This window comes from Myotis lucifugus, unplaced genomic scaffold (assembly GCF_000147115.1).
Source record: "Myotis lucifugus unplaced genomic scaffold, Myoluc2.0 scaffold_20, whole genome shotgun sequence".
Taxonomy (NCBI): domain Eukaryota; kingdom Metazoa; phylum Chordata; class Mammalia; order Chiroptera; family Vespertilionidae; genus Myotis; species Myotis lucifugus.
Window position 1 is genome coordinate 530358 of NW_005871068.1, and position 12236 is coordinate 542593.

At 40.3% G+C, this 12236-nt stretch overlaps 1 protein-coding gene across 1 annotated transcript in view; it reads right to left on the reverse strand.

Moving 5' to 3' along the window:
• Nucleotides 1-12236, reverse strand: part of SMPX (small muscle protein, X-linked) — a 51301-nt gene that overhangs the window by 26388 nt on the left and 12677 nt on the right. The window contains exons 3-4 of the mRNA XM_006085614.3: nucleotides 9220-9306; nucleotides 2959-3106 (exon numbers count right to left, since the gene is read on the reverse strand). Of these exons, the coding sequence (XP_006085676.1) occupies nucleotides 2972-3106; nucleotides 9220-9306 (222 nt within the window). The 3' untranslated portion in view covers nucleotides 2959-2971. The remainder of the gene's footprint in view (nucleotides 1-2958; nucleotides 3107-9219; nucleotides 9307-12236) is intronic.

Here is a 12236-nt window from a genome sequence, read left to right on the forward strand (position 1 = left end):
CAAACAATGAACAGTCTGTTGAATCAAATCATTGAAACAATACATGGTAAAGATAGGTGACAAAGTAGTGGCCCAAGAAGGGGTAAATAAATCCAACCAGTGAAGGGCTAAATGATGTCTGGTCTAGGGTATGTATTGCTTATGAGCCCACTGAATCAATCAATGTTAAGAAATCCTCTCCCTTCTGACCACAAACCATGACCATGGAAGTCTTAAACTCTGACTTATTTGCTGGAAAAGAATTGATGATTCAAAGTCAAACCAGCTTAAAACTTCTCCTACAAGAAATAAAAATAATTCCTTGGCTTAAAACAATGCTGTGCTCATTTTGCATTCAGATCAATTACCCTGACAATTTAGGTTTTCATATTCCTGTAGAATAAGAACAAATTGGCCTCTCTAAGAGTTTTTACATTATTAGAATCTGTTCAGGAGAAAAGAATCATTAAATTCCTCTGAGAAAGTCTAGTAATAAAAATTGTTCTGGTAACTCTGGTACATTTTTGATATTTCATTGAGTTGATATTATTCCCTATTACTGTAACCATAGATCCAAGGCTATGAAATCAACCTCACCACTTGGTAACACTACAAGATCATCTTGGAGCTAATTTTAAAACAGCATTCCTTAGAATCTTTAAAACCAGGTTTTCTGAAACTAGAACTGGAGTTAAATTTAGGTCAACATGGATTTCATAAAAGCAAAACCCTTTAAGGTTTGCATTAAAAATTCACTATGTCTAACTGAACAGCCTTGGTTGGGTGATGATAATAAATATTACAAAAAGTTAATTTCCCTTCTCCAGGCTTTCTCAGAAGAAAGTTCTGTAGCTTCACCTCAAGCATATTGGAATATTTCAGTTCAGCTTGGCAACAAGCAGGATACTCAGTCATCAATTGATTGCATTTTGTCATAAATAAATACAAGTGTGTGTAGCCAAGCTTCAGGTCAGTTCCTACTGATGTCACGTTGTCCTTGTCCTGGGGTTAATTCCATGGTTAGAAAATCCACTGTGTTTTATTCTTACCCTTTATTCTTTTATGCAACTCTGTTGAAAATACTAGCTACTGTTTTCTTATTTTAAGTCAAAATGGCTCCTCTCTTTCTCTACACTGTAAGGAAATCCTCTTAGTAGAACTAACTTTCAATAGCCTAATAAGTCTGTGTAAGCATGGCACAGATAACATTGCCATTATTTATGGGGTTGTCCCACAGAACATTCTGTTCTTCATTATGTCTACAGGAGAAGATATATAATAGGGCCCCAATGCTATTCTGGCTTTCACCATCCACTTGGTCAGAAGATATCACCCTAACACCCACAGGGAGTGTGCAGTGCTGTAAGGTTCAGTGGGAGGAAGGGGGTAAGCAGTATAACAAGTAGGTGACAGCACCAACTTTGAAACCAGACCCCCTTTTTAGGATGCATGAGAGATGGTGAAAATCAGTCTATAAGACTCATCTCAAGAATGGGAGCAATAACTGGGTATCATGAAGCTTAACAAACAATGGATATAATGTTCTTCGTATAGTATCTGGCATATGGTAAATGATTAATAAATGTTTCTATTGTTCAGCACATAGCAGATGATCAGTAAATTTTGGTTGAATGAGTGAATGGATAAACAAACGAATGAATGAATGGATAATCAGCCAGATAAATACCTGTTTTATGTTCCCAGTATATATTCCTCTCCTCTAAACTTAAACTTCTGCTTAAAAATGCAATAGGTTGTGCATGGTGGGATCCAATAATGTTAGATAAAGTAGATTTGCTGTCATTGTGTCATAGGAGAAAGAGCAACCAGTGGTCGGCAAACTGGCTTCGAGCCACATGCGGCTCTTTGGCCCCTTGAGTGTGGGTCTTCCACAAAATACCGACTTCTGCGCATGGGCCACGAAGTTTCAATCGCACTGTATGTGCATGCCTGCACGTAGTATTTTGTTGAAGAGCCACACTCAAGGGGCCAAAGAGCCACATGTGGCTCACGAGCCACAGTTTGCCGACCACTGACCTGGGCCAATTCCACACGCCCCCTGCTGGCAGAATTCCCAAACCAGTCTGCAGGTATCAGGTCTGCAGATAGAGGACAAGGCTGAATCCTCAGTAAGGGATCATTACTCACCGGATCCAGATAAAATGAAATAAGTGGCAAGCCCTGCTTGCAGTGCCTCATTGGGCAGCAAATATAGTTTTGAGTTTACCCTTACCTCGTCCACATCCAGAATCATTACCAGGTCCTCTTGGTCTGCCTTATACACATAAGGGTTACTGGTTTCAAGGCCTGAATGCCTGGTCTCTACACTCTACATTTCTAAACCTCCTCAGCTCCTTGCTCCTCTGATCCTCTACTCAAAAATAGCTCATTTGCTCTTAGTGGCATCTAGGTGAGGAAACTGAGACATGAAATAAGGGAGGGCTCCCAGGACCCCAAGATCAAAAGCTCTTCAAGACTTCCTCCCAAGCATCTTTCTTCTCCCAACCCTATCTTTCCCCAACTAAGAAGGTGACCAGAGAGGAGGTGGCAGGCAAACATCCTCAATGGTTCTCTGACTGGTTACAGAGTAAGACAGGCCCAGAAGCTCAGCTTTACATGCCAGAAAACCTTTGCACCAGAAATATTGGTCTCAATTGAAGGCCCTGATACTTAAATTCTTCTGGAATTCCAGACTCCTTCTGTGGAAGGTTTCTTTAAACCAGTGGTTCTCAACCTTCAGGCCCTTTAAATACAGTTCCTCATGTTGTGACCCAACCATAAAATTATTTTCGTTGCTACTTCGTAACTGTAATGTTGGTATTGTTATGAATTGTAATGTAAATATCTGATATGCAGGATGGTCTTAGGTGACCCCTGTGAAAGGATCGTTTGACCGCCAAAGGGGTCGCGACCCACAGGTTGAGTCTAAACCTTTATATAGTGATCTTTTTTAGACAAAGGAAATAGTTTTTCACTTACCTTTTTCTTCCAACTACTGTTCAGCTTTGGGAACATATTTCAGTTCACTTTTAATATTCTGGATCTCCGATAGGTTGACTGCAGGTCCTGGAAGTTTCTTCGCTCCTGGAATTGGCTTCTTTTCCTCATCCGAGGTGGGAGGAGCACTCTGAAGAGGAAGAAAAGCAAGAAGAGAGGTTCAGCTTACTAAAAAATACATTTGGTCTCTCTGGAATGAAAAAAATTAAAGCAAGAATAATGTCAGAGTGTAATTCTAGCAGAGTGACTTTTTCTTGTGCTGCTGAGACATCCTCAAAGTTTCAAGAAGATGATCTGAAGTTTGTAGAGGAATGTGGAATAAAGTTAGAAGAAGAAAACAAGTAATTTCCATGTGACTTAGAAAAACTAGAGTACTGTTTAGTGTCTTATTACTAATAAGAATGACCACTAGTTGGAAGTATTCATCTTTCCAAGGCAAGCATCTTACAAGATCAAATTAAATTTGGTATCATCTCTATATATAAAAGCCTAAGCAACTGGCCAACCGGCCAGTAGCTATGACACGTAAAGACCACCAGGGGGGCAGACACTCCTACCAGTAGCTATGATGCGCACTGACCACCAGGGGGCAGACACTCAACACAGGAGCTGCTCAGCTGCGGTGACTTGGCAGCTGCAGTTCTCGGGTGATGCAACCGGAACCAGAGAGGAGGTAGCCCAATTCTGGGATGCGTCACCCAAGAACTGCCCTCTTGCAATCTGGGACCCCTTGGGGGATGTTGGAGAGCTGGTTTTGGCCCGATCCCCGCAGGCCAGGCTGAGGGACCCCACTGGTGCACGAATCCGTGCACCGGGCCTCTAGTGTGATCATAATATGCCTAAATAGCAGAGATTTGCAGAATGTTAGTGCACAGCTGGCTCTAGCATTGACTTAGTCTAGGAGTTTTCAAAATGTTTTGTTTGGGGTACAGTGGCTGCCAGCCTTTGTTCCAGTGAATCTCTACAAAGCATAAACAAACTGAAATTGATATAAGCAAAACTTCTTTGAATATGAGTTGGCTAAGGTAAAGCAAAAGAGGAGGCCCAGCTCTCCCTTCCTGCTTTGGAAAGTATTTTAAATTCCCTGCCATATTATTTTTTTTATTTTGTTGCAGCTGCAGGGCAGGACCACATTCTATACTTTCTTGTGGGTCCTCCAACACTTGGTACAGAAGTGCATAAGCATACTTGTTGATTGTTATTTAGCGGATTAACCCTGAAAATATACCACAGCGGCAAATCTATGCCTGTATGTATATACACCAAACACACATATTAACAGTGACATAAAACAATAAGTCAGTTGCTGTGTGTGGCTCCTAGAACTCCAACTCATTGCTATAGAAGAAAGTTGCTTGTTAGCTCATTCCTCTAATTTGCTACAGGTCAGGGGCATATTCTCTGCGGCCCTTGAAGGAAGGTGTTGGAGGAACATTTGATCACCGTGGCAGCCAGGAGAACAGGCCTCGGATCAGTTTCCTGCTGGGAGGGTAATTGAATGATTGCCCCAGCTGCTTTGTCCTGAAACACGCCCATCACCACACTGAGGTCATGCTTCCCACGGCTGCTCTTGGCCAATGACTGAGTGCCACAGGATCCTAAAGTGGCTGTTTCTGGGAGACCTCACACTCCTCTGGAAGGGACTCCGGCTCAAGAAATCTCCTTAGAACAGCACTGAGGTCTAAGATGCTTCTGCCAAACCCTCTGTCCCACTATCCTTCACCTGCATCGCTGTCTGACAACCCTCCCATTTTCCTTACAAGCGTTTTCCTAGTAAGCATTTTGCCCGTCTAATCCCGTCTTTGGGTCTGCTTCCTGGAGGGCCCAAACTAACAATCCCATTGTGAGACTGGCAGAGCTCCATCTGTTCACCCAACAACTGAGTGAACCAATCCAGTTCCAGGGAAAAGTAAGAATCCTCAAGTTTGTTGCCAGCCTAACTAGGCATCCCTGAAACTTGAGTATTAAAGCTGATGCTGTTCCTCCCTTCTGGCTCCTACATCTAGTTCTCAAATTGTCTAGACCAGTGGTCGGCAAACTGCGGCTCGCAAGCCACATGCGGCTCTTTGGCCCCTTGAGTGTGGCTCTTCCTAAGCCTTAGGAGTACCCTAATTAAGTTAATAACAATGTACCTACCTATATAGTTTAAGTTTAAAAAATTTGGCTCTCAAAAGAAATTTCAATCGTTGTACTGTTGATATTTGGCTCTGTTGACTAATGCGTTTGCCGACCACTGGTCTAGACCCTAAAGAAAAAGGGAAGAAAGTGTTCAACCTTCCTAAACTCGAACCAATTACTTGGTTGACATGTCCTTTATAAAACGTTTTTAAATTGAGTGGATGAGTAGAAATCTAAAATATTGAGGTGCTGTTCCATCTGGTAAGCGCTAATTGCTTTTCCTAGAGTCATTTCCTTTGACTCGGGCACAGTGCTAATGAACTAGCTAACATGTCAGCCACATAAGTTGATAAAGTAATTCAGTGTAGACTGGCTGTTGTAAATATCTGGAAAATATTGTTTCCCCAGATCAGTGTACAGAGCCATAGGATAGGCTTCCTTGTGTGCGCATACATTCATCATTTATAAATGCAGGTTTAGAAGCAATAATGAACATTGCTAAGCCTCCATTTGGAGGACCAGGTATTCCAAAATGTTCTTTGTTGGGCTTTTGGAAAGAAATTTTAAACAAGGCTATAAAGTGTTGGGAGTTTTTTAAATATCTGTAGCAGTGAAATAAAAATGTTTCCTTACTTATAAATGTTCTCATGATTGTTAGGTGGGTAGATCTTAATAAAGAAGCATGAAGAAGAAAAATGTTTCTAATTCCTTCTGTTAAGTTCACAGGGAAGTCGCATTCACTGCCTTTGTAATATCAAAATGTGCTGTATTGACACATTTGACACCCAAAGCCAATGTATGTAGTTATGTGTCTCTGTACACATTTATTATGTGATATACACAGAGATAGAATGGTAATTTTAATAGTAGTCACTTTCCTCTCAAGTTATTAAAACCTCAGTGCACTGTGCTTTTTATTTATCAAGGTAAGACTTTTAGTACTTGATTTCGTAAGGTCATGTGTAATGGAAAATTATAAGTGGATATATTTAATAAGTAGATATGATATTAACTCAGGAATGGGGTTAGTGGTGGTGCATATTCTTAACTGAATCTTCTTTCATCTTTCAAAAATAATTGACAATCTGAATTTGTTAAGAATTATAATAAATTAAGGCATGAACAAACAGGGTTCCTATTGGCTCTGTTTGACTAATAAGTACATTTTTTTGTAAGTAGATATTTGAATTGAGAAGGGATATGGAAGACATTGTTTGATTTAGATAAAAATAGCTAGAGAGAAGGCTTATCAGCCAGCCCCAGACCATTTCCAGTTTCAGGAATGGCTGTTATCAGGGGAGGTATTCCCTTTGGGGGTGATGGAATATTTGTAAAATTTAGCACAGTGGTGAACCATTTTCCAGCTATCTGGCCTTGGAGACCACATGTCCTATTGGGTTTTCCCCTAAACTCTCCTATGTGTTCCTTCATGCTCAAACACTGAAGACTTAATAATAACAGCAAACAGTTACACTGCCAGCTGTTCTCAGCTACACATACTAACTCATTTAATCTTCACATCAACCTATAAATATGGTACTATTATTATCCATATTTTACAGTTGAGGAAACTGAGGTACAGTGGTCACACAGCTAGGATGTAGTGGGACCAGAATCAAATAGTGTGTTTTCATCTTGTAAAGGAACCAGATGGAGAGGGAAATAATTAACAGAAAATCCCAGCATGCTAATTTGTGGCTTAAAAATGATGGGATTTCAGTCAAAAGAGATATGGAAGGCAGAGTAGAGGTTTTTCCATACCTTTCAAATCACTTCAAACAAGAAGCTGCCTTGTCTTATGCAAAAGAGAAGGCATACTGTGTCACAAAAAGTGGCTGGGGCCTCAAGCAAGACCACAAAATTCTGCTAAACTCACCTTATAACCAAGCCAAGATGCCTAACTGCTCCCCTTACAGTGTTGTTTCCATGAGAAACTAACTCTAAGATCCAGCCCAGAACTTGAGCCGTTAGATCCCACCCTTCCCTAAGACCCCACAAGTCTTGAGAAATCATTTTTGCTCTTACAATAAGGCAGTACAACCCCTAATTCTACCCTCCTGATCGATGAGCCCCAGGGGAAAGGTGTTGCTCAGTTCAAGAAACACTTCTAGGACCTCTGGATACCTCAGTCTTCTCCATCCTGCGAAAAATACATGTATTGGTTGGCCATTTGCATATGTGGCTGGTCATAAAGTATTCACCAACCAGGTTGTATCAGTTCTTGGCTATTTTAGAATGTGCTGGAACCATCAGATTGGGGACAAGGCAGGAGTGAGAAGTATGTCACAGTGTTTCCCCAACCTTCTAACTGGGACACATGAAGGAGAGGGCCATCTATACCACAGAGGGAAACTGCAATATAAGCCTCCAAAGTAACTGTTACATCAGTCAATTTGGTGAGAAAAGAGGGTCAAGCTATCTTCCAACTGGTTGCCATGGTAGTGACAGACACAGCTTAAAAGGAAGCACAGGAAGGAAATGTAATTACAGGTAAATGGAGGTGTAGGAAGAATTCCACTGCCCACCCTTCTCCCTCCCCATGCCTTTTTCTTACAACATGCAAAATAATAGACCCAGGAGTCCTTCATGAACGTTAGATACACAGATCAATTGAACAATTCTTTATTGAATACCTGCTAGGCTATGCCATGTCTGTTATATTGCCAACTCTTTCCTCACAGTGACCCTATGAGGAATGGAGTGGATCTTATTTTGCAGACATAGACTCAGAAATACATGACCAAAATCCCAGAGAGAGAGCTCATGCATCAGAACTAGAGATTATGTACCATAGAAAAGGTCAGGCCCTGACCGGTTTGGCTCAGTGGATAGAGCGTCGGCCTGCGGACTGAAGGGTCCCAAGTTTGATTCCTGTCAGGGGCATGTACCTTGGTTGCGGGCACATCCCCAGTGGGGAGTGTGCAGGAGGCAGCTGATCAATGTTTCTCTCTCATCGATGTTTCTAACTCTCTATCCTTCTCCCTTCCTCTCTGTAAAAAACCAATAGAATATTTTTTAAAAATTTTTAAAAAAAGAAAAGGTCAGGTTGAGTCCTTTCAACTTGTATGTTTAAAATTTTTACTCGTAAAAGGTGACTTAATGGCTGAAATTACAGAACTTGGTGATATCACTCAAATACTTCATCTCCTCCTTTCAAAAATTATCTATTGATTAGAGGCTGGAACCACTAATTTGGACTATGTCAGGAATTATTTATGGGGTGGAAGATTAGAAGAGGGACAATCAGCTTTATTAGGAAACTTTAAAATGATGATAAGTGTTCTTTTGGGGCAATTACCAAAAACGTCTTCTACAAAAGTTAAAATGGCCTTTTCATCTTTTTAAAAAGATAAAATACAGTTTTATATGCCATACAACTTTACTTAATTATATTTCCCTTGTCTTGTGCTAATGACATGCTCCAAAACCTTAATTATTTTTTTCAGAACCAGACCTTCAGCACAATGGGGGATGAAATATCAACACTTGGGGAAGGAACTTTTCTGTATTTATTGTACTCATTAATTTTTAGCCTCCATTTAGAAGATGAGGTATTTGAATTTGAAGGAGAGGTAAAGAATTAGAGGGAGGAAAAAATACAGAAATTTATAGACCCATGCAAAGTCTTCTTGTCAAAGTAAATACCCAGAAATTGGAGCTTTTTGTTTGAATCCACAAGAAATTTAATGTGCTTATTACCTGTGCTCCCACTGGGGTTCATCACTCATCAGCATCTGTACTAAATGCATCCTGCCTAGTTCAGTAAAAGCTCAGAATGAATACTTACCAAGCTTGTGACTGTTGTGGACCAAGAGCATCTGAGAGGCAATGCTCCCCCTCTCCCCACACATACACAAACAAGCATACACAGTCAATCAACAGACTTCATGTTAAACTCATCATCTTCAAGTAACTGTGCCAAGCACTTAAACTCAGCTGAAGGGAAGCAAGGGCCAGTGTGTTTCATGGCTAATTGAGCAAGACATCAAAGGAACGTATATACTTTGTGATGACTCATTGACCTACTTCCCTTCGTGCCCTCCATTGCCCTAGAGAACCAGCCCCCAACGTGCCTCTGCCCCATGCTAGTCAGGATTTTGGAGGAGAAAGACAAGTTTTCCTCACCTCCTCTGCTTCTGGAGAACTTTCTTTTCTTCTAGGGGGTTGCCCAGCTCCTGGCCGAAAGGCTCCCATTGGAATATTGATATTTGCCTGAAAGAGAAAATAGGGAAGATTTAGTTCCAGGAAAGTAAGAAATTGTAATGATACTCTGAAACAGTAATTGTGAAAAAAATGCATCTGAAAAGTACATCTTTAAAGCTTTTTACTTCAAGAAAATTGTGATAATGACAGTACAGAAGTATGCAAAGGCAAATCTGACTTCTATTTATCACAAATTTTTTATTCATCCTTAGATCAAATTCAGTGAAAGAATTTGAAGACAGTTTATTCTGGCTGTTGCCTTCCTGTGGTGCTTAATATTTTTCTCTCTCTGGGATAAGGAAGGAGCACATAATGATAGGAAAGGAGGAAGCAACATCCACAGAAGCCATCCCACACCTCAGCCCTCCTTCAGTTTCCTTCAGATTTAACATGGTAGGGGGGCAATCACACCTCTTAAACTGCCTTCTCCTTTCCATAATATCCTAGGGCTGTTCCAGCACTTTTTAAAAATATGTTTTTTATTGATTTCAGAGAGGGAGAGGGAGAGAGAGAGAAACATGAATGATGTGAGAGAATCAGTGATTGGCTGCCTTCTGCACGCACTGTGCACTGGGGATTGAGCCCACAACCCAGACCTGACTGGGAATCAAACCATGACTTTCTGCTTCATAGGTCGATGCTCAACCACTGAGCCACACTGGCTGGGCCCAGCACTTTTTTAAGTTTCTATAATTGACGCTTTTTTACCTTCTTCCCAACACACCATTGTGTAAAAAGCGTGCTGGAAAGTCAAATTTATTGGATCACAGTTCATAGATTCTTGTCCTTCATTAAAATAACATACTAATCTCCATCTGCAGTTAACAAAAAATACATTTTAGTAAACATGGATTATGCTAAACATTATGCTAGGAATATACTGACAAAGTAATTTGAACTTGGTGAAGAGAATATGTAAATTTGAATTTTGTCCCTCTTTCATCTGATATCAAAAGGCAAGAATGTATAACACAAACCACTTCAACCAGGACTATCATTCACATAAAAGAAGCATTAAAGCTTTTCTGAAGGTAGAACATATTTTTTCCACTTAAGATAAAGCGCTTGTTGCCTTATGAGGGCAAGATGCACCTCTTTTAATATTTCTGAAATCAAAATGTGTCTATGCAGCAATGGTATCTTAAAATTTTAATTGACAAGTTGTTTTATTTCTTAGCAAGACATCAAATAATAGTATTTTATAATTACATGTCACAGATTGGATAATATATCATTAGCGTTCTGAAATAAGATCAAAACAATGTATAAGACCCACAAAAGATTATCTCTACTGAACCAAAAACTATTTCCATTACTATAGTCTGGGTGAAAGAGGTAAAGTCCAGATAGGTACTATTTGGAAGAAGGTTAACGGATTAGATCATCACTACCATGACCCATTTACTAAGTTTCTATAACGGACATCTTCCCAATGATGAATTCAAGTTAACATCGTTGCAGTTTTCAGTAAAGGAACATGTAAAAGTCATCCAAGACAATATATTGGTAAAGGTAGGTTGCAGTTTTCAGTAAAGGAACATGTAAAAGTCATCCAAGACAATATATTGGTAAAGGATATGCTGTGGGAATACCACGGGACTTGGTTGGAAAGTTTGTAAGGAGGATTCTCCTAAAGATCAGGGGCCTCTTGGGGGACCTTGCTGAAGGTGGTAGCCCCTACCTTGACTTTTCCAAACAAGTCCTATCCCCCTGGATGTTTTGCTAGAATCTCTATGTTGAGTCTTTAAGACAGTGGTTCTCAACCTTCTGGCCCTTTAAATACAGTTCCTCATGTTGTGACCCAACCATAAAATTATTTTCGTTGCTAATTCATAACTGTAATGTTGCTACTGTTATGAATCATAATGTAAATATCTGATATGCAGGATGGTCTTAGGCGACCCCTGTGAAAGGGTCGTTCGACCGCCAAAGGGGTCATGACCCACAGGTTGAGAACTGCTGCTTTAATGATTCTATCTAGAGGTTAATTTTAGTTGAAGCTGTTGTTACAATAAAAGCCTAAGGAGGCAGGCAATTAGGGTTGTTTTTGGTTTCTAAAGCCAAATAAGCCCCTTAGCCTCTCTTTCACAAAAAGCTGTGTCAGGGTAATCTATTCATCCGTTGCTCAGGGTCTGCTGGTCAGCCCTGGCAGTACATGGGTGGCTTATAGTGGTGAAAAGAGCCCAATGCTAGGAGTTGCTACAGATAATCTATACTTGAAAAAGTGATAGCTGCTCCGGTGCTCATCTTCCCCATTTGTAATATGAATGTTAGGCTTCATCAGTGGTTTTCAAACCTTTGGCATGGAACCCTTCCTTCAAGTAAAGTATTGTGAAAAAATCTAAAATGCAAACTAGGTGGAGGTGGAACTGCTGTGGCTGAGGTGGTAGGGAGCCCATAACCCCATCTGCTTCCCCCAAGCTCAGGGCCATGAGCAGTTCCTTGGAACTTGTGGAGCCAATCTAACAGCCACTGAAATAGATCATCCCTAAGTGGGTGAGTATTGACATATACTTAAAATATTTGCTCTGCCTATTGTTAAGGTGTCTGGAATTTATTTTAAACTACTTTAGCATAGAGTGTATGGCATTTTATACAGGGTGTCCCAAAAATGTGTACACACTTTAACAGCTGGTAGCTCAATTTTGAAAGTGAAATGTATTTTAATAAATACTGCCTTTATAATTAATCAAAGTATGTGTATACATTTTGGGGGACACCCTATATATGTGCACTTTGGTTTAAACTGCAACACTAGGAATATCTATTTCTCTAATTGGGAGTTCATCCTTCTGGGGTGGTTAGGTGGTAAAATATCACTAAGACCACATTCCCAGGATTGCTACGTCAAGTACTTCTGTTATCCATATCTCCACCAACACCTGAGGCCTCTCTGCTTGAAAAAAAAAATGTAAAAAACAGGTGGAATAATGGAATGA